At 41.9% G+C, this 23961-nt stretch overlaps 1 protein-coding gene across 2 annotated transcripts in view; it reads left to right on the top strand.

Annotated features, from left to right (window-relative positions):
- The window catches only part of ITGB6 (integrin subunit beta 6), a 238631-nt gene that overhangs the window by 199806 nt on the left and 14864 nt on the right, over positions 1-23961 (top strand). For both annotated transcript variants that reach the window (XM_078681677.1, XM_078681676.1), the window contains exon 15: positions 18846-19012. In XM_078681677.1, coding sequence (XP_078537803.1) covers positions 18846-19012 — 167 coding nt within the window. The remainder of the gene's footprint in view (positions 1-18845; positions 19013-23961) is intronic.

Below are 23961 nucleotides of genomic sequence, written 5' to 3' on the forward strand. Positions count from 1 at the left end.
AAATTCGACAGTTCTGTAGTGTGTTTCACTCCTTAAATCGGGGTATGCAGATTCCAAACTCTTCCCTTTAGACAGACTGCATTTCGTTTAACATTGACTTACATATGAGTAGGCCTGATTGGAAAAGGGCTGAGGAAGGGACGGTTCCCTCCAAACAAGGCCCATACCCCCTTTCGGCCCATACACAAATGAAAAGCCATCCTTTGTTGTAATTCTTCAAGAGAGGCCTGCAACCTGCTCGATTTACTGGTTCACCTTACTGATAGCAAGCAATGATTGGTGTAGTGTCCTGCTGGACACGTTCTAGTATTCAGCCTTGTGCTGTAACCCCACTCTACACCCATCCATCACAGGCGTCTCCGGTCAGGGGACCCTGCTAATAAAAGGGTCTGGGGGTTCGTGCCCTAGGAGACTTATCTGACTAAACCCATGGTATCTGTGTCGAGATTCTACTAGCTTGTGGGCCCAGGGCCCACAACACCACAATTGGGTTACCATAAGTGCCTGGGAAAAGGTGTGAAATAAGCCGTGGGGAAAGCTTCTGACTTCATGCACAAATGGGAGAGGATGTGGTCTGACGGCTAGATTGCCGACTTTAGAGCTGGGAAACCAAGGTTCGAGCCTCGGGTCGCTTCGCATCCAGTGATTCTGGGCAAATCACTTAATCTCCCCATGCCTACCCAAAAATAAAAATGAATGTGTCCTTCTGAAATGTAACTGGTGCTCATGTAAAGTGCCCCAATACCTTTGGGTCGAGTTCTTGCTATATAAATCTGCAACAAAAAAAATGTACTGCAGGGTATCCTGAGACACACACACTGTAGCAAAATATACCACAAGTTCTCCTTACAAGGCACTTAACTGACACACACAGTGACATAACAGAAACTACCTGGAAATTAATTTGCTGTTGGGAGTAAGATACATTAACATGTTCATACAATTGGAACATAAACCTTAAAAGTGGTTCGATTTGTGTTATGGCTGTTGTGAAACCATTCCTAGCTTGCTGCACAGTTCTGAAAATAGTTAAATTATAACATTTTTATACACACCCCTCAATGTCACACTTCTGTGATCTCCAAACACAGTGAAAATAGCAGACGTTACTGGTACCCGATGTGTTTCACTCAGTTTACCTATTTTAGAAGGATGTAAGACTCGGTGTGTTTAAGCAAAAAGTAAGAGGTGTGAGAAATGTGGCATTATGGTTTTAAGTTAAAGAAAGAACATTTTATACCCTACTACTCTAGTTTGAGTAATGCTGAATAACGTTTCCGACATAAGTACTCATAATGACTTCTAATTTTCGGGTAATTACGCTAAGGAGAATTACGCCAGTTATGCCCACCTCTACATTTTAGAGCTCTTTTGTGTCTCATGCTACTATATTCATAAACGGTATATCCCTGGGTATAGGTGACCGCATTGTGCCTTCTGCGGTGACCTGTATGTAAACTACACTGCAGTGGTTTGAATCCGAGCAAGAGCATCTCAGAATTTCATCCTCCTAGAATGGGTATTACTTAGGGCCTCATCACAATATCAGTCGGAAAGTCTCCGAATGGCATTCGATTTGTCCGAATCCGTTTCGGAACCCACGTGCCGACTGACTTGGAAACATTTCCGACTGACTGATAAAAATGTTAGGTAACCATTCGGTTCTTCCGACTCGGTTCCGACCGGCATTCGGAGGAACCAAGTCGGTCTGAGCTGACACGTATGGCTCTTTTGGACTACGTTTTCGACCGAGTGATTACAAAGTCGGATTCAGACAGCCAATCTGACTCAGTTTGTCCAACACGGATAGGCTGTCGTAAATTGACTCTGGGGGCCCATAGCAGGCCCCCCTTCACTCGGAGGCCTCCAGTTGGGGCCCTTGGGGGTACCCATGGGTCCCCTCTTTCCAATGATGCACAATGTGGCAGGCACCACGGGGTGCCCACCACAGGTTGCAGGGTTTTCCGCAACCACACCGTTTTGCAATGGGAGCCTGTGTTGTCGGTCGGAACACAGGCTCCCACTGAAGTCAATAAGAGTCTGACCGAACGGTGTTCAGAAACATCGTAATCGGTCTGCCGGACTCCCTGAATACGATTCGGTCGGAAACCATTCCGACACCGAGTTTGTCAGAATGCTTTCTGACCGACATCGTAATGAGGCCTTTAGTCTCTTGATAGGAACACCTGTTTGTTATAGCAGTACACAACAGGGAAGTACACTGCAGCAAGTACTACATGGCTACAAGGTGCTATATATTTGCTAGATGAAACAACCAACAAATGTATCAATGGAAGTAGAATAGAAAACATAAATTGCAAGTCTCGGAAGTTCTGAAACACATCTGGTAATGTGATTTCTAAAAAAGATAACATATCATAACACTATACAAATATCTTAGCTATTCTTAAGTAAAGAAAGCCATATTGTGGAATATTGGTGATCATTCAATTTAGTTTAACATTTTGGAGAGCGTTTTATATGTTTTATTTCAAAAGCACCTTAACTGTCTTTGTCTCAGTACCTTTGTTATATATATTTTTAAGAGTTGTAGTCGGCCCCCATTGTAACCTTAACCCCTGTTGTATTTAATGAATAATGGTGAGTCAGCAGAGCTATATACAACACAGAAAGGAGTTCCCTTTCTATGTATGTTTGATCAGGGCAGGTACACGTGCCATATCAATGTACCTTCTGGTGTGGCCATTTTTATTGAATACGTGTTGATAAACATTTTTTATTTTTGGACTTTTTTATGTTACGGATATAATCACATGAAGGATGTTAGTGCACTTTCCAAAGAGCTTAAGAGTATGATAATAAGTATAGGATATAAAATGGTAGCGAAGAGGGCAAAGGATACACATATAAAACATTCTGCAATATAATGGGTTACAGATATGACATATGTAAGGAATCAGGCATTGCAGGAACAGCCACAGGGGCATAAATAGAATGGTCATAGAGACAGAAAAATTGCAGGTGCAAGATATTTGGATGAGGCTGAAATTGTAGAGCATGTAATAATTAATTAATGCATAAGGCATATTCTTTGGTGATCTAGGTGGACAAGATGCAATGATCATAAATCAGGAGAAAGTTGCATTGTATTAGCCATTTTAACAGGGTGTAAGTTGCATGCATAATTATAACCAAAACTATGGGCTCAGCAGTGATTTCTAGGTGTTTCGGTTACAAAAACAGAGTAGTGGCTCAAGTAAGTGCACAGTAACAGCCACGGCCCGTGGAGGGAGTTTGGGTGGGGCAGAAAGGCGGGACGGGGGAGGGGCAGGGTGGGGGGTGCTAAAAACTGGAATATGGATAATTGGAGGAAAGTAAACAATTGAATAAATAAAACGAATTTCGTAGCGGGCCCTGCATCGCAAAATGCAATGCAGCGCGCGCTACGAAATTCGTTTTATTAATTAAATTGTTTACTTACCTCCAATTATCCATATTCCGTTTTTTAGCACCGCCCACCCTGTCCCTCCCCCGCCCCGCCTTTATGCCCCACCGGAACTCCCTCCACGGGCCACGGCTGCACAGTAAAGAGGGGGAGAGACAGGGGTCCATTAGAAGGTCTCATGTCATTTCAGAAACATGTTGTTTTTTATTCTATTTTCAAATGATGTAAAGGATGGGTCTTGTCAGCGCCCTAATGGGAGGATATTCCAAACGTTAGGGGTATAACCCTCGAAGGATCAGGTGCACATGGAGGTTTTCCTGCAGGAAAATGTTTCCAGCTGAAGGGGTTTTGCTGCAGATGTGTTTTAGTCTCTCTGATAGCACTTGTTTGTTTTTGAGCCAGGTTGTGATGAGTGTTCAGTTTTAATGCTCTGGTCTGAATATGCAGCAGACTTGGAATTAGAGTCATTGTGGTTTAGTCAGTGTTAACTTAATCTGTTCAAACCACCTCATCTCAGTGGACAGCATTAAGAACAGCGTTTAGTATGGCTATTTGGGTGGCAGGGAGGCCAGTGACAATAGGAGTAATTGATTTTATGGTTTTCAGCTGATGTAAAACCCCTTCCACCATTGATTTCATGTGGTTTTACAGATTCGGTTTGTCACCCAGTACTAATCCTAGGGAATGGACATTGTGTATGTAGTCTGAGAAGCCTGCTTCTTTGAGGTATGCATGACAATTCTTCACTGTGGTGATTTCAGCGTCTGGGCCCACGATCAGAAATTCAGTTTGCTATTGTTACATGCACAACTTTGGGCGACAGGTACTCTGCAGGTTGGGGAAGTGGGAGGTTTGTAACTCACCATGCAAGGACGCAGGGAGGAGGGAGTTCATGGGATTGTTTGAATCTGTTGAAATGTTGAACTGTTTTGCTCATCAATGTAATAGGCTACGAGAAGCGAGGACGGACACATTGCCTAAAGTGAGGTGGAGGAGGGTAATACAGAAAATGTACACACACCTATGACAGGGACACAACATAAGCACATGTGCGTTTGGACGTGGAACGTGAATAGACTTGGTAACAAGATCAAACGCACTCTGGTCTTGCAATACATTAAACGCCACTCCCCCGATATAGTACTGATGCAGAAGACACACCTGAAAGGAAATCATTATAAGGCCCTGGGCCTGTTTGGGTATAGACTCCAATGCATTCCAGGTATTCTACAGACTCCCATGGGTGGATAATCCTGATTAGGAATTTGTTGCCCTTCACGGTAACCCAAGGTGTGGTGGGGCACCCAGGGATTCTACGCGGCCGTGAAGGGCACCTGGGAGAGCCACTCTTTTAGTTTGTATTCTCTATATATCCCACCTAAACCTCAAACTACTGTCCTTCCAAAACTCAGTGTCCTTCTCTTGGAATTGTCCACTGGGACATTCCTGTTGGGAGGTATATGAATGTGGTGATGGATCCTGATCTGGACAGCCTGGATGTAGTGAAGGTGCGTTCAGATGGGGAGGCCCTCCCGACCTTCGTGTCTGCAATGGGTATGGTGGATCTGTGGAGAACCCACAACTCTCATCTGAAACAGTACACATATTACTCAGCTCCCTATGGCTCTTTCTCATGCCTCGACTACTTTTTTACACACCACGCCTAGGTAAGGAATTTTGAAGACACTATGCATCATGCACAAGGAATTTCTAACCATTCCCCAGTGGGTATCAGAGTCAGGGGTCCAATAATTAATGCAGCCACCTTCCTGAAACTAGACCCATGGTACCTGCGAGACAGCGAGCTTAGGGAAAAACTGCATTCAGTGACTGATTTATACTTCCAAGAGAACCGGGGATCAGTACCATCCCCATATACCCTATGGGAAGCATTTAAAGCAGTGATCCATGGACAGGCCCAAGCAATGATCAGTGGGAAGAGGAGAGAGGCAGTGGTGGAATGTAGGACCACAGAGCGAACAATCCTCACTCTTGAGTCAAGAGTAGCAGGGGAGGGGTGGCAGAACTCCATCATAGGCTGTTGCTACACCAACACAACATACGAACCTTAACGGAGAATGTGGCTCGGTCGTATGCATTGCCTATACACTGCCACCTGGTCGACTTCACGGATAAAGCCTCCAAGCTGCTTGCCTGACTTGAGAAGAGAGTGGTGGGACTTAAAGACAGGAAGGGAATCCTACAGACGACGAATAGCAGACATGTTCGCATCCTATTATGGAGACATGTATACACCCGTTGCATGCCAAAACAGAGGCTGACTGCGAGGAATTTCTGTTGAACTTCTCCCTTCAGACACTCACGGGTGAGGTGGCGAATGCCCTAGATGCAATGCTTACGGTTGAGGAACTAGCAACGGCCCTCAGAGCCCTACAGTCCAGGAAGGTGGTTGGACCCAATGGGTTGCTCGTAGAACTATTTAAAGGTATATCCGACAAGATAGCTGCAACAATGCTGAATATGTTCCAGGAAGCTAGAGAGGCCGGAGGATCAACGTACAGTCACAATTGTGGTTATACACAAATCAGGGCACCCGGAGGAGTGCTGCTCCTATAGACCAATCTCTCACCTGAATGTGGAGGTGAAGGTATGTCAATGCCCTGGTGACTAGGCTCACCACTGTCCTCTCCTCTATTATCCATGTAGACCAGTCTGGCTTTATACCACGTAGGAGCTCTCTACTCAATCTGCGAAGATTGTATGAGGTCTTGCACATGGAATTTGCCACAGGCACCATAGTCAGCACTAATGGCGCTGGATACCACGATGGCGGTTGATAGCATAGAATGGCCATACCTATTTGCTACCTTGACCAGACTGGGATTTGGCCCAAAGTTGTGGGAATGGACCAGGTTACGCTACCAAGCCCCTATGGCTAGGGTGAAAGTTAATGGAGTAGTATCTAAGATCTTCCCACTGCATCTGGCAGGAGTGCCCACTATCGCCCTTGATATTTACCCTGTCAATGGAGCTGCTGGCGTCCTGGATCCATGGTGATCCGTTGATATGGGGTATTCCATGCCCAGGCAGCTCAGAGGAATGCATCTCCCTGTACGCTGACAAAATAGTGCTATACATCTCCAGGCTGTATTTCTTAATATAGAGTAATGTTCTGAGCACTCCAAAACACCGCAAAAACCTGGACGTCTACGCTACTACAATTAAGAGTCCTATGATGGGGTTGTAGCCCTTAGTGTCACTAAAGTGACTTTAAGAGGAGACCCAGATGATGAAGCATGTCACCAATTGGTGAGTGATGGGAATCCGTTCATCTAAATATGATTTTTTCATTTAGGTAGGACTCTTAATTGTAGTAGCGTAGACGTCCAGGTTTTTGCAGTGGTTTGGAGTGCTCAGAACATTACTGTATTCTAGACCCTTTGGATTTTTGTAATATTGAAGGTTGTGAATGGGGCAATATATCCAGGCAGGTCTCTAAAGATAGCCTCAGACCCTCTTTTAGACTGTATATTCTTTGTATTTCTCAATAGCAAGAATTCTTGACTTCTTTAAGCTCTTTGGTAGCTATTTAGGCTATAGAATAAACTGTGCCAAATCAGTGGTGTTTCCTCTTTCGGAACCTCCCCTTAGACTTCCGATGGGATGCGCTGCCCCAATTGAAATAGAAGGATTCAAATATCTCAGAATTTTTGTGACCTGAGACCAGCAGCTGTCCATACAGCGAGAACCTCACCCCGCAATTAGGCTGACTCCATACAGATACAGTGCACTGGCCCACCCTTCCGTTATCTCTGATGGGCAGGGCAGCTTTGTACAAAATGATGTCCTTACCGCGCTTCTTATACGCCCGCCAAAATACGCCCTAAACCATGTCACCCGCCTTTTTTAGACAGATTGACAAGGAGGTTTCGGACATTAATGGCCGGGGGGCATACCGTGGATTCCACTGGGAAAGCTACAAAAGGAAGTCTATGACAGAGGGCTTGCAATCCCAGACATTAAAAAGTACTGTTGTGCCCCGCAGCTAATAGTGATCTGGTATCTGGGTATTTTCGGACCTCTGGAAGCTGGCCTACTGGGTCGATAGAGAAGCAATAGAGAAGCAATGCCCACAGGTAACTATCAAACTATCCCATATACCTGCCGGAAGAGGGAGGACCTACCACTCTACACGTCGACTGTTGTGGGGTACTGGACTGAGGCCGACCCCTTTCTGCGGTGGCAGACAAAGATGACGGCCATGACTCCCCTATGGCTGAGTGAGGTGTCCAACCTTTGGGGTTTCTCATAGTGAGCAAGGATAGGGATCGAGCACCTGGGTGATATATAGAGGAATGGAGCATTGCTTGCCTTCGGTACACTTGGTCAGGAATGCGAATTGTGGACCACACAATAAACTCGACTATTTTCAGCTCGTACACGCTCTCTGGATTCATATTCAGGAGGGTACAAGCCATCCTGGCTCCTTGCCCTTGGAAGACTGGTTGCTTATGGGCCCCATTCCGAACAAGGGAGTGTCAGTGATTAACCGAAAATTGATTAACAATTCCCTCGATCCCTAGGGCTGTCTGGAGTGTGCCTGGACCTAGGTGACATTGACAACGAGGACTGGGTGGAGGCCCTACAAAGCCCCAGAGTTATAGCTATCCGAACTGGCTTTCGGCTGATACAGATCAAAGTTTTGCATCAGGCCTTGTGCTCACGCACCCTACTGCACCTAATAGGGCCACTGGATACGCCACTATGCGCAAGAGGGTGTGCGCTGGAGGGCTTCTTCTACTATATCCTACGGGAGTGCCCCGTGATTCAATGTTACTGGCAGGGAGTGACAAAGATGATGTCTAGGGTACTAGCAGTAAGAGTGCCAATGGACGTCAAATGGTTGCTCTTGATAATACAGGGTGAAAAAGACTGGCCCAGACATACCAGGCTTTGGTTTTCGCTAGCAGCGGGGGTGGCGAACCGCAACATATTGAGGCGATGGGGGGCTCCTCTCCCCCACCCTTAGTGACAGAATGGGAGGTTGATCTAGACTGGTGCCAGAGGGTGGAGGAAATAGTCTACCATAGCCGAGGATGCCTCAAAAAGTGGGAGAAGGTGTGGGGCCCCTGGCAGGAACACCAGGACGTGACGCTGGGGACAAGATTCAGCCACACGCTGGGTGCTGGCAACCTATGTTCGGGTGACTGGGGAAGAGTGGTATTCAAACCTGCTACCAGATTATGTGCTATTATGTTGTTACTCATATATTTCAGGAATGTGGTAAGGCCACTCCATGATGTGCCACTTGTACTATACTGTATCAGTGTACTCATAATGTGCTTTCAGATTATGTACTGTATGATGAGCTTGTTTAATAAAAAAGATTTAAAAAAAACATTCAGCTTTGGCTTCATTAAGTTTCACATACCATGTGGACATCCAGCTTCGTATTTTCGAGAGACAGTCTTATATGTGGTCAGTGAATGTGTTGTTTTTAAGTCTTATGTAACTCTGTATATCATATGTGTGTTGGTGGTCTAAGAAGTCCAAGAAATCCCCAAGAAGTTCAAGATGTAACTTAAATATGATGGGGACTAGCATAGTTCCTTGAGGGACCTTAAACTGTGTTTCCACAAGATGAGAGAACGTGTCATTTATTTTCAACTGTTGGTATTGATTCGTCTGTGATGATTTGACCCAGTGAAGGACCGTCCTACCGCTACCAAAACATGAGAAGATTGAGGACCTCATTTGAACTTTGGCAGATGGGATACTCTGTTACAAACATGGCGGATATCGCCTCTTCCGTATTACAAGAGCGTTATAGACTATGGCACTTGTTATACAGCTTGTGGGATTTCTGACATGTTTGTGAAGGGGTATCCCATTTGCTAAACTCAAAATAAGGTCCTGTGTTTAGCAAAAGTTTATAATCCACTGTGTCAAAAGCAGCTAGCAGGCCAAACAGGATTAGCAGGTATGTTTCATTCTTCTCAAGCATTTGGTATGCATCATGAAATGAGTGATGTCTTTGGAAGAGAAGGAGAAGATAAGCTGCGTATCATCTGCTTCTCTTACACAGATGATTCACAACTTCTCTTTTGTTTCTCCACTGACTCTTCTAAGAACATCACTACATTCCAGAGTATATGCTGTCAGTGGCCAGTTGGATGGAAGACAAGTGTTTAAAATGAAATTCCAGTTTAGCAAAGATCTTGCTGTTCGGTAAACGCACCAATTCGTAGGCAGATCTTGGGTGGCTGGACAGCCTGGGGCATCCCCCTTTACCCAAATCATCTGTGAAAAACCTGGATGTCTGGCTGGTCGACTTGCTCAGTCTCGAGAAACAAGTAACCACTCTGGTTGTCAGTCGTTTTGGTATCTGGGAAGACTGAAACTCATTATTGGCCTATTTCAACCACACCTTTGTCAGGTGATTATCCAATCTCTTATTCTATCTCGCCTAGACTACGGCAACATCCTCTAATTGGGTTGCAAGGAATCAATCCTAAACAGGTTTCCAGTCGGTCCACTACAAGGCAGCCACATTGTTGTTTTCCCTCCCTAAGGGACTGATTACAATGGCGGGGAGACCACCACTGACAGGCTGTCGTTGGCGGTCTCCCCGCCATCGTAACTACCTTTACCACCTGCCATATTTTGGTGGTGGGCAGATTTGTGGCGGTCATAAAGACCTACCACCACGCATCCGACAGGCTGTGGTGGAGGGGCTCTTAGTCCCTACAATGCTCGCGGTGCCTACCAGGCACTGCTATAGAGATTACGATGTCCCTTTCCGCCAGCTGTTTCATGGCGGGTTACCTGCCATGAAAAGGTTGGCGGAAAGGGACATTGGGGGCCTGTAGCAGGCCCCTCTTCCCCCTTGGCCCTTGGTTGTGGGTGTTGGGGGACACCTATGGTGTCACCCACATATCCCTGTACCATGTGGCAGGCACCGCATGGTGCCTGCCACGTAGTGCAGGAATATGTAAAAAGTCTGGTTTTTACATTGCGTTGGGTGCTGCAGCCAGCAGCTCCCGCCGCAATGTAAACAATGGGCATTATGACTGCCGTGGTGGCGGTCGCATTGTAATTGCCCCTGTGGGACCGCCATCTTGTAGGTGGGCGGTATGTATTGACTTTTGTGTCCCCCCCTCGACCCCCAAGATCTTTAATGGAATTCTTCTGTGCTCTCTGGAGCTTACTCACATGAAATAGAGGTCATGTTTAGCCTCTTTGATGACCTTCGAATCTCTTTGATGAACTTTGCATTACCTCTCAGAGTCAAAAAAAAAGCACTAGGCTCATGATACAAACGTTAGAGTGTGGGTTTCTCAGAAAATAATTAAATGTGCAATAGGTTTTCCTGCCACAAACACAAGCTTAGATACAGTCATTAGAGTTGTTTCACCTTATTTTCTATACTATATTAATTGCTCAGATTGCATCGATTTAAAGAAAATCGAACTTGAAGAGCCTTTTAATTTTATTGCAGTATTATATTAATCTCAAACATACATTTTTTTAAATTCAAATGTATATTCCCAAAAAGGTTTGTGGTGTGGAATGACAGGACTTTCCGTTTTTGAAATACGCCTAGCACAGCATCTCCTGACCTTCCGCATTGCTGGAAGGTTTCACTCTATGATGGACCCTACTCTTTCTCTTCAGCAGCTATTTCAAAATGGTTTGATTCTAGCCGGCTGCTACAGACTTTCAAGAGGGGGTCGGTGAAAGTGAATTTTCATGGATGCAGGCCGCGTTCTGCCTGAATTTGGAAATGCTGCATGGGGTTAGTGGTGGGCGAACCAACAAATTAACATGAAGAGCAAAGCTAGATCCGAAGCAAGGGTTTGGCTTTGCTTTAAGACTCCATGCACGAGCCGAGCCCTGAAAATATTTGGCATGTAAGTTATGCAAGAAAAGTCATGTTAAAATATGATTCATTTACTTAGAATTCAAAAAAGTGTACTCTTAAACATATGGATGAGTTTCAACCACATTGAGAAGTATGTATTCAAAGAGACAGCATTAACTTAAAAGCATCCCTGGTTACAATGCCATTCGTGAACTAAGATACAAGTCAGCTGTCATGTGTACCCTATATATGTGGTTTATATTTTTAAATGATGACGGACCATCATTATAATATATTAAGGTGTGTTGGTGACATTAAATATTTGCCTGGGATCACACAATTTCATCAAGTGGAAAAGCGAGATTTCTTCATTTACACTGTGTGATTCGACTGCTAGAGGGGTATCTGTTTCTCTCTTGTCTGTTTTACATTAAAGGCTTGTCATCAACGCTTTGCCTTTAATCCTTGGTGCATGAGGTGACAGTCTCAGAGGCAGGCATCAGCCACATGAAATCTGAGACAAGATAGGGAAGCAGCCAGGGATTAGACAGTCACACTACCTGATAATGTCACGTATACAGTGTATTATGAAAGCGCGTTGCCCACTTCAATGGTCAACTGCTCATTGACCAAATTTAAACATTAAATATATACAGATAAAGAGAGGTAAGCACACCCAATTCATGAATAAAGTGAGTTCAGAATCAGGTGAATAAAAGTCGCAGGTCCTGGTTGATGTGTTGGTTGTGTTTGCCTCTCTATTTGTATATATCAGCCACATGAAAGCTCGGCTCGTTTTGGGCTTGAAGGGTCATGAAGACCTTGAGCTGAGCCACCGACAGGGATGAAGCTCGAGCCTGGCTCGAGCTTTCAGTGGCGCTGAAAGAGTAGTCAGAGGCTCCCTTAAGAGATCGGTAGGCAGTGTAAACTGAATGCAGCTGCTTTCACTTGGCTATCCACTAGGCAGGCTGCAACTTGACACTTTCAGTTTCGAATTGTGGCAATATTCCCTCACATTTTTTTTTTTTTACTAAATATTTTTATTTTAAACAACAGCCAAAACATCAATAGATAAGCATTACGACAATGATACAATCCACAGGCTCATTCAGCGATATAGAGATTACATTCGGGAGATCCATCATCCGTCACCACTCCCCCTTCCCTCTCCTCAGACTGACCCCTGGCTCCCCATAGCTACACATCTTATCCGTGTGAGAGTCTATATGTTGCATATCACTCTTGAGTAGTGTGTTGTGTACCCTCCAGTCCAGACCTCTCAATCTCTAAATTGTAATATCTCAGTCATGGTCGCCATATTCTAGTGAATATTTGGGGACATCCTCTGGCTGCATGTGTTGTTTTTTCGGCCCCCATGTATAGGTCCATACTGGCACGCCATTCCTCCAATTCTATCACATTTTCACTCCTGAACTCTATTTATTTATCTGCTATTGATACATGCAATTGAAGAGCAATAAGAAAGGCCAAGTGTTTTGTAGGCCCAGTGTTTTGTTCTTTTTCTATTTGAGAATAAACCTTGTAGCTGCTTCGCTTTTGCTTACTTAGTTATAAATGAGTTTAGAGCGCTGCAGTGGAAAAAGACAACATTTAACATCTTTCCATGTGGTAGCTCCTGCTTGTTAACTGATCAATGCTTACCAGAAATGAGCTTCAGAAAGAAATATGTTCGGTCTATTTTAGCACTCAGCAGCCCTCAAAAACACATAGTACAGCTATATGGCAGCACTTGCTCGTGTGATTTATTCAGAAATAACAGCACAGAGTCTTTTTATTTAAGGCGTGCTTGTGCCTTCCTATTGGCTGACTCTTTGGATCATAATATACATGCATTTCCCGGTAGCCAAGATTCTCCATTAGGAGCAGTGGCGTACCTAGACCTACTGTCACCTGGGACAGACCCTAAGTTTGCCATCAGGTGCAGGTAAGAGCAGAGAGGGTGGCGGATGGATGACTTGTTCTTGGGGGGCTGGGGGATGGTGGTATTTGACAGACAAGACTTGCTCACCCCCGATGCAACCAAAAATAGAGCTGCCCGGGGCGGACTGCCCCCCCAAATGCTATGCCTCTGATTAGGAGTAAAAAAAGAACATAACTGTGGACATCGTAACGGCTTCTGAGGTTTCAAATATAGAATAGATAGAATTTGGGCACAGGGAAAGCCATACCAAACTCTATAGTATAACGTGGAGTAAAGCCTATTAATAGGAAAGAATGGTCAATGGGGTTAATACAGGACAGAGACAACGAAACAACTTATCCAGTAAACATTGCTGCAACTTTCAGTGCATTGGACTATTTGGTTTTTCTATCAAAAAGCACACCAAAAAGTTCATTAGCAAAAAATCTCACGTCGTTAAAAATAACAGATTTATATAATTCAGTAGTTTAGGAACTTGATCTAAATGGTGGCACTCCTACAAATTTAGTTACAGAAATAATGGCAACTCAGATGAATACATATTAAAATTCTGAGTCAAATCCCGAAGTGGGGTCCAATTTTGCAGGGGAACGCCAGCACATAACTGACACAATAATACCAGAGACATGGGTCTTTAACCTACTTTATGAACTACTGCAGGAGAGCCACAAGATTAAATCCTCTCAATCATAGATAGTTTATATAATTTAAATAAAGATTGACAATATTAGCAATCTAAAAGCATTCATGGGTGCATTGATTAGCTTGAATATCTTGTGTTAGTAATTGAAGATACCCATGGCCAAAGTCACTCCCAGAGCTTATACATTTCTACAGTTCTGGGTGTATTGCAAAATGAACTGGAGGATTTAGAAAAATTGTCACAGAGATCTACTAGGGTATTCCAGAGGGCAAGGAAGTAGGCCAAGATATGATTAACTTTATGTCCAGTTTGATTTAGAAATAGGTTAGTGAAAGTATTTATACAGACTCTGAAGAACACATTGTGCACCTTTTCCCAACCCTAACCAATTACCAGGCCACATACGATCTTTATGGACTACTGAATAAAAGAAAATGTTCTTCTGCAGTCTATCAAGAGAAGAACCATTCAAGTTCCCAGTGAATAACATTTTTCTGTTTATCCTGACATCAGTTTTGAAACGTTCAGTAGAAGATGGGAATTAAAGCACCTAATGACTGAGTTAAATAAACAAGGGGGTACACGCAAAACTAATGCAACCTGCTAAATAAAAATGTTAGGGATCAGTTTCACATGTTGTGAGGTATGGCTTCAACTTGAGCACTATTTTCTGAAAGGTCAGATTCGAATGCATTTAAGAGGAAACTGCAAGTAGAAGAATTAAGTGTCTTTGAGCATTTAAGTCCTTTCTCTAATGAGACTTTATAACAGGCTTTGAGTGCTTTGTTAATAATTGGTAATAGGGGATATCTGCCTCAGAGAAGTGCAGTTTCATGGCATCAAAGGGGATTTAGGGTGAGAATGAGTCTCCATAATGGCGTTCACCACACTCTTCAGGGAGGTTTGAGGAAGGGAAAGGGTGGAATGTGGGGATGGGTAGGGAGGGGAGCAACAGGGATGGGTGAGAAGGGAGGCAAAGGATGAAAAGCCGGGATGGATAGGGAGTGGTGGATACCACTTTGGAGTCGAAATGGCGAAACAGGAAGATACCTTTTTCACATCATGCTATAAGAAACTAGACTGTAGGTTAAGATAGGCAAATATCTTTTTGATGCAGGTCAATATGGGAGAGAGGTGGAAGATAACAATCCCCATGCGAATTTTTCGTTCAATACCAATGGCTTCAACAACAAACGCAAATGTAATGCAATGGAGAACTAGGTCTTAACACACAATCCTTCAGTATTTGTTTTCAAGAGACTCATATACCAACCAACAAATTCAAATATTTCAAAATGTTTCAGGAAAACTTGATTATTTTGTGTTGCATGTACTGGAGAAGCTCAGAGAGGAGTGGCAGTATTTGATTTAAATAGGTTTGAAATAAAAATCATATGTGAAGGCAGAAAGGGTCGCAGGCTTTGGCTGATCTATTTAATCTTTTCATGGACCTATATCTGTACACATTTATATGACCCTATTGAGGATGATCCCTCCCCTGCTATTGAATTTTTTGCGGCATTGATGCTGTTAAGTGATGAAATATTAGAGGATATTTTAGTTTTATACAGGATCTAGTTTTAGATTCCACTAAAGTTAACTAGAGGGCCAAAATAAAACTCAAAGAGCCTTATTGGTGGCTCACTACAAAGTGGATTTAAACTTGAGTGACTCATGGAGAGTCTTATTTCCAAATGGGTATGAATACACATACTTTTCTGCTAGACATAATTCAGCTGTGAGACTTTTTTCTTAACTTCCTATTTACTTCAGTTTGCTGTGCAAGATCTCTATTCTAATGGCTTCTCAGATCATTCTGCTATCAAACTAAGTATAGGGCATAGGGAGTCCCTAGACAGTTCTGGATTTCTGACCTCTGTCACAGCGTTCTGACACTCCTCACAATTTTAAATACATGTCTTAGTTTTTGGAAAGATGGTTGAGTGATGCACACTCACTTCCACAGACCACTTTAATGTATGAAACACCTTAAGTCATGTATATTTTTGCTTTAGGCATTGCAGTAGCAGGTCAGCAGAGGCCTTGGTTTTTCCTCCAAGCGGAGAGAAGAATGGCCATGGGAGGCAAAGAGGAGGTCAAGCCACCTGCCACAGTTTATTGTTTAAAAATGAAGTCTTCTTGTAAATTAAGTCTTCAAATGAACAAGAGCCCAACACCTTCAAAAGAAGTCTATGCTGCCCATCATTATTAGATACACCAATAGTTATCAAGATACAGAGGGCCATATGAACAAAGCAATTTTCCGATCGCAAACCCGTTTGCGACCGGAAAAATGCTTTTGGGAATGTACAAAGGCCAAATTACAATTTGGTGACTTGTTACCAAATTCCAATTTAGGTTTTGCGATTCAGTATTTAGAAAGGCGTGTTTAGGGAATCTCTCCCAAATGCAACTATTAAAGCTGGTGGTAATGTATTTGGAAATTGAAAGGGTTCCCCATGCAACCACCTTCCCCTTTGTGAATGTTGGGCAAATATTTTTTAAGAGCAGGCAGTGGCCCCAGGGACCAATGGCTGCTCTGAAAAAAATTATACAAAGCATTTCATTTTTCATTGTTGAACCACATCCCGTTTTCTATAAAGGAAAACGGGTTTAATTTCAACAAAAAAAATAAACCTTTATTAAAATGCAATCACATACATGGTGGTCCGCTGAACTCAGAAGGTCACCATCCCTATGATGGCTGCAAATCCTAATGAGTGGCAAACTGTAAAGTATCTCATTAATATTCATGAGGTAGGTCGATGTGCAACCTACTAGGAATGGCAAGTATGAAACTAAATGTTTTATACATAAGGTATAGCGATTTCTAAATGGCGATTCGGATGGAATCGCTATTTGGAAAATGCTATTTCTAGTCTATGTACATCTGCCCCCATGTGTGCTCTATAGGTAAAAGTGGCTTAAATCTATCAGTTCTGGTACATTTGTAAAAGTAGCAGAGCTTTAGTATGGAATCATGTTTTTAAAATGCAGCCTTCAGAACAGATTTTAAAGTGAGTGTTTGTGTGTGTGTGTGTGTAGGTGTGTGGGTGTATGTGTGTGGATGTGTGTGTGTGTATGTATGCATGTGCACTCATGTTGAGTGGGCTGCTTTTTAGCAGTTTGTGGGCCTGTTTTACAGTCTCTTGGGCTAGTTCTTACTATTAATTTATGTGATATTAAAACAAACATAGCCTGCAGCAAGCCCAAATCCATGCAGTCTTCCATACCTTGCAAAACATTTTTTCAGCAAATGTTTACAGGTTCACAACTGCCCCTTTTTGCAAACATTCGCCCCCCCCCCCTTTTTTTTAGCTCTCTGATTCGCTAATGAGGCCACTTTAATTTTGGCGTCCAGTTCTAATTTCTGTCCATGTCTGAATCTCCATGCCCATTTATTTTCATTGCCACCCAGTCCTATTTCTATGTTTGGCCTGTCCTGGTTTTTCCTTTTGAATCTCTGGTCACCCTAACTAAGTATAAATATTTCTTTGAATGGGACGAAAGCCAAAAGATGGGTTTTTAATAAGGTATAGCTAAAAAATGATCTATTGACTCAGGGAGCAAGGACATTTTAGAGGAATTTTGTTTCTTAAATATAGCTTCTTCGGATGAAGTGGTAGTTCAAAACTACAAAGCATGGTTGGATAATCTCACAAGATATTACCCACAAGAAGAAACCAAACACATTTAAAAAAACATTTAGAAGAAAAGGGCCACCGGTGATTTAAAAACTTAACAGTGAGTAGGATTTTAAAGTCTGAGTAAATTACACTAATATTAACTTAATACTAATGTTAACAAATCGTCTGAGCATCTTTTTATTTGGTTCAAGCAACAGTGAATCAATGTGAGAAGGTGCAGGTGATACAAATGATTCACAAACATGGACAGACCAAGCACAAAACTAAATGGGCTGACACTTGAGAATGCAAGCCAGAAACAGGATCTGGGGACTCTTATAAATAACGTGTTGTTGTTTCTTGCATTAAATGCTAAATAGGATAAGTAGTTGGCGAAGACATTTTGCCATTGTGCAAAGCCATTTCAAATATGATTTCGATTTTCAGATAATGTCGACTAAAGAATATTGATGAACGGAAAAACTTTGCAAATGGGAAATACATTATTTCAAGGACAAGGGAACAGGGTTATGATTAAATGTTACATCATTTGGTGTTATTGTCTTATGAATCATCAGTCAGAAAGGGCACTGACTTGCCCTTCATAGGTCTATGAATGAGAATCCTAAAATTATTTAGCTTTAGCAGAAAGACTGTTCAGGGAAAGGTCAATCATGTTTCCATCCCCTGAAGCTTAAAGGAAAGGGGCTCAGGTAATGTTAAGGTGGGAAAGGAGATTTTACAATTGCAACAGTTCTCAATGGAATTGGTCCACGCAGCATGTTTTTAGTCAAGATTGAAGTAGTCATTTGAGAGGCATGCATTAGGGAATATGAAGGCTGAGCTCCAAATTGAAGAAAGTGTTGAAAAGTGATCAGCCCTTCATTTTAGTTGGGGATAGGAAAAATGTGTCTTCTTCAGTCCTCCATTGAAGAAGCACGAATTTCGATTATCAACCATGCCATGGATGTCAGCAAATATAGTGCAACGGCCAAGACAGGCATAAGTATTAGCCTGTCAGATTTCTAGGTAGGCTGTGCATTATCTCGCATACACTGCCATGTTGGTGGTCTTCTGTATGTACCGCTGAGTTGCAAGAGATCACATCAAGCATCAACTGGTACTTTACTGTTATGAGGGTTGCATCCCCAAAGGTACAGATACATTCCTCACTGTTTAATTTGGAAAGCATTAATAGCTAACTGATTTTTAGTAAGTGCTAATAAAATGTTTGTTAATATTGTCTCACATTTTTACTACATAAACAATGTAAAATACCTATGTAAAGGGTCTTATTCAACAATCACGTCAATCACTGACTGGATATTTGATTATGTTATCTGATTGCACAGAAATAGGCGTTTTTAAATGTAAATATTACTTGAGCTTTTGCTTCCCTTTTGCAGATTGTCCTGAACCTCCAAATATCCCAATGATAGTTCTGGGTGTTTCACTTGCAATTCTTCTTATAGGAATATTTTTCCTATGCATATGGAAGTTACTTGTTTCGGTTCATGATCGTAAAGAGGTTGCTAAATTTGAAGCTGAAAGATCGAAAGCCAAGTGGGAAATGGTGAGTACATTTTACATTCTATATTTTGTGCTACAAACTCAGACCCCCCTCATTCACATTTCTGAAATCAAGGATACGTTAATTTCACTTTCCCCAACGTTTGTATAACAACCCTACTCTCTTAATGTTCGTACCACAGTAAATGCTATACCTCTCTGATGCCTCTTGGTAGGTATCTGGTCTCTTGAACCCAGACAGCTGTCCATATTATAGTGTTGTGAAATATCATCATCTAAATGTACTGCCTAGGCTTGCACCAATGTTAAAAATGTGGTGACAATATTTCATTACATTTCACTCCTTTCATCTTCTCTTATACCATGTGAAGCTCATTGTCTAGACTTTGTACCTGTCAGAAATCTGTTACTCAGCACTTTCAGCACAATTTTCATGACCTGGACAGAATGCACCATCACCCTCTTATCTAAAAAACATACATGACTCAAAGTACAAGAAACAAGGGCCACGAATGTATATTCAATGCCAAAGCCAAATTACTTTAGGCAAATACATGACTTGTGTGAAAAATCTACTCTCCAATCTCCCTCACCTCTGACTTCACCACCAGACGTGTAAATAAAATACTGACTTGGAAACTGATAAGAATGTCCAGTAAAGATAAACAAATGCCTGCTCCATCAATCCCATCTAATTCTACATCTCAGTGGGTATCAACCCATTGCCTGCCATGGGCAACAGTCACACTTTAACCATAAAAGGCCTACTAAATATACATATTCACAACTATAAATTCTTCCTTGCTTCGAGAATCTCAGATACATTGTAAAACCTGGCTGGACAATACAATGCATGCTCTTTCCCTCCTGGTGAACTTTACTGATCTTGCCCCAAGACCTTTGGTGGATGTGGAAGAATGCATTCTCCTTCACAAAAGTCCACAGGATTCAACACAACATTTCATTAACTTTCACTTTTACTACGGGACCGGGCATAGTGTCACGTTCTCTAGGGATCTGCATCAACTGTAGTGCTGGACGAGGGGTGGATCTTCCCCCTCTTTCCTTATACACCTATCCGGACTGTAGAATATACAGATCCAATGATGTCCATGATGAAGGAGACATCGTGTATTTTTTGATTGCTTCCATATTTCTATCTCTTTGGATGGGCCATTTCAGGAATATTTTATGACTTTTTCTGAATTTATTGATGAATGGACTCGTTATCTCAATTTATGGATGAAGAATAGATTCTCGCAAAATGTTTCTGTGCCCTGAAGAAGTCCCCTTTCACATTGGCGAAAGGCGTTGACTATTTCTTTGGCATCTACGTATCAAGAAACAATAAAGAGAAGACACTTAATGATTTATCCAGCTTTGTGGATATACTTTGAACCAACATATATATTGCAAAAGTAGTGCACCTCTGTTTGTTGTGTTCAAAATTTCATTAGGCTTCACCTACCTGCCTCACTTATCTCTCTTTCGCCATGATAATGACAACGAAGCCCCCATTCCTTTTTGTTTTATTCATTTTCCAATCTTACAGACCAGGGCACTCAGCAGTAGACTGATATTGCATAACGGTCTATAAGAGTTAAAAGGGACACAGTCTACTTACCTGTTTGCCACGTTGCTAGTTCTTTATCCTGGAAACAAAAAATGTAATGCGATAACTCTAAGGTGTGTTGTCAGACTAGTAAAGTTATTTTCCCTGCTCACAACATATACTGTTTTCTGTTCTCCATTCTCAACTGCATCCCACACGCTTTGCTATTACATGCATGGCACCAGGTGTTCAAGGTGTTCTTGCTACAATAACAGTGTCAAAAATAAAGAAAACATTTTCGGCACGCATTCAGGGAAAAGGTAACATTTGAAAACACATTTTCTTTTATTTAAACTTGCACATTAATTCTACACATTCCTTATAAATTATATTATTTTCACAAAACCTCTTTGAATGGAAAACAAACAAATACTAGAGCCTTCTGGGAAACAGTGCACGGCATCACAAAAGTCTCACAAGTTATAAACAACTCAAGCTTATCGGAGTAAGACTGGGTTGTTCATTTAACCAAATCATGCACCAAAGGTGCACCCCCCAGATTATCCAGAGCAGGACATTAGCTACAACACAGGAATCAATAAAGTAAAATTAATCTCAACCCTCAAAATAACAGATATGAGCAACTCATGCATTGCTCTGGATTATCCACTTGGGCAAGCTAATCAGTATTACCCAATCGAGGAGGTTGCAAAAGTAATAAAAGCAGGGTGAAGGGATGGAGCTCCAGGACCAAATGCATTCCTCGGGCTCTTTTCACACTAGACCCTGAATATTGGGCAATCATGTTATCTGCACTATACAAGGAGGTGGCATTAATGAATACAGTTCTGAGAAGCTGGAGAGGATCAATAATAAATCTGGTCTTTAAGTGTGGAGACCGGTCTGACCTGGCTAACTATAGGCTAATAGCACTCATAGACTTTGAAGCTAAATATTTCACATCGCTGATCCTAGAAGAGCTTATGGAATGGTCAAATATCTAATCCCTGTGAAACAGACAGGGTTCCAGACAGGATTTGGAACAACCACACACATCTTAGCAATCACATTAATAGTAGACAAGTGCAAGCGCTTGCAGAAAAAGTTAAATCTTTGCTTCATAGACTTTAAAGCTGCCTTTGACTGAGTAGACCAGAGCTTGTTGTGGACAAAATTAAGGATTTGGAGTCTCCCAGATAGAATACTTCGAGCCATAGTGCAGCTATACATCAAAAGCTGGACTCAAGTCAAACTGGCTTACGGCACTATCAAGGAGAATCATGACTGAATTAGGCCTTAAACAAGGCTGTGTTTTAGCCCCACACCTGTTCATGACAGATCTTTCCCCAGGACATGATCAATCAAATTCCCACCCTCCCTGTCTGGGCACTTTATGCATGACACATCTTTCCTATGCACATGACAGAGTCTTACTCAACCAAACAAGAGTGGGACTTCAAAGAGCACTCAGTGAACAAGCAAACTATGCCAAGATTAACAAGTTTGAACTCAGTATAACGAAAACAATGCTAATCGAGAATCAACCTGGTCCACATCTCACAATAAAGTTTGGTGAAGAAATCCTACAGGAGGTCAGCAGTTACAAATACTTGGGTCTGTACATAGATAACTTTTTAAACGTCCAAAGGCACAAACAGTACATCATTAAAAAAAGAACTCCCTGATTTACGCATTCTGTTTACTGGCAAAGAAGCTAGGCGGCCCTTCCTTCAAGCCACTACTGGCAGTCATAGCAGCTAAACTGCTGCCAACAGTGTCATATGCTTGGAATTTGGTCTTACGCAGCATGATCTAGGGAGAAGATACTCAACAATAAACACATGGTACAAAATCAGATCAAACCGAGCCAGTTTACTAAATAATGCCTCATGGCAGGTCCAGCAAGCAGACCCATATTCCACTCGTAGTGAATACCTGAGATCATCGCAGAAAGCAACAAGTATAGATCTGTGGGATCAGAACCTCCATTTTCCAGCATTGCGCCAGTTAATATGAAAAGTTGCCAAAATGGACTAATTTTTAGATGATATATACAGACTAACCAGTCATGTGCATGCCTGGATGGTCCTGAAAACATATCCCACACTGAAACTGGCCACCTATTAAGTACAACATCCTCGTGCATCTAAGGAGAAAGCTAATAGCAACTCGATTCGGCACTCTACCATCCTTGGCTGATCAACCATCATGGAACTATAATGGCCGAGGACATTTTGAATATATGGTGCAGCAAAGGAGGACTTTATCCATGTGATTTGCCTATGCTCAATTTTAACAACTGCTCGTGTTTTATAACTGAAAAAAACTTTTAACAACAGGAGCATACAATCATGTAGAATGGCCATAATAAAAGGTTTTTTATCTAACTGATGCTCAGCTGTATTGTAAAATGATTACATTCTTGTTTTATAAGAAAAAGTAATAAGGCCATAACCACTTATTGGCCCATACGAACTACAGATGGTCAAAGACCACAGATCCTGATGTTTATAATTTTCCTAAGAAGACCAATACCAAAAAGATTGTGGTATTCAGGAGTAGAACGGCATTCTATGATGACAATCGTTCAACAACCTATGGTGATTGCATAATTTTAAAACACTATAGACCTATTACACCCTTGTAGTTTGAACCCTCAATACAAACGGCCCAATTATGATGATTCCCTGATTGCTAAAATTAACTAATATTTTTTAGAATTAACAATACAATGTAACTTATTTTATGGCATTATGATGTTTCTGTGGATTAATATATTAATAGTATTATGGTGGTTTTAAACTAGATGAAAGTAACAACGCTACTTCTATTGTTAATTGAATTACTATTGGCTATATTTTAATGGCACTAAAGCACTTTATGGACGACATTTTGGCACTTAAGCTTGGATTAAAAGATTGTTCATAATGTTATATTAATAACTGATTCAGGTGCAATAACACCCTGTTCCACTGATAATGATAGCCATGTAGTTTTACTACACAAATATTGCTCTCTCTGTTGCACTGTATTATTGTAAAGTATTGAATTTGAATGTATTATTTTGTGTTTTTTTTAAAAATGCGTTCACACTCTCACATTTCCTTTCCTACCATCACCCTTACAGAAATAACCTTTGCCTTTTATTGTTTTTTTCTTTTATGCTACAAAATATTTAAAAAGTTATTTATTTACAGTAATTAAGAATTATACAAGCTCAACACAAACTAGCAATGAAACTTCAGTTTTACCCATATATTGTAATACCCTTCTCACCATGTGTGATAACATCCTACCCCAAACTGATAACTAGGCATGGGCGGATTTCACGGATCCACGATCCGTGGATTTTGCGGATTTGCGGATTGTTGATCCGCAAAATCCGCGGATCTGCGGATTTTTTCTTTTTTCAATTGCGCTCGTGAAAGTCAAGGATGCAA

Source organism: Lissotriton helveticus, chromosome 3_1 (genome assembly GCF_964261635.1).
Source record: "Lissotriton helveticus chromosome 3_1, aLisHel1.1, whole genome shotgun sequence".
Taxonomy (NCBI): Eukaryota; Metazoa; Chordata; class Amphibia; order Caudata; family Salamandridae; genus Lissotriton; species Lissotriton helveticus.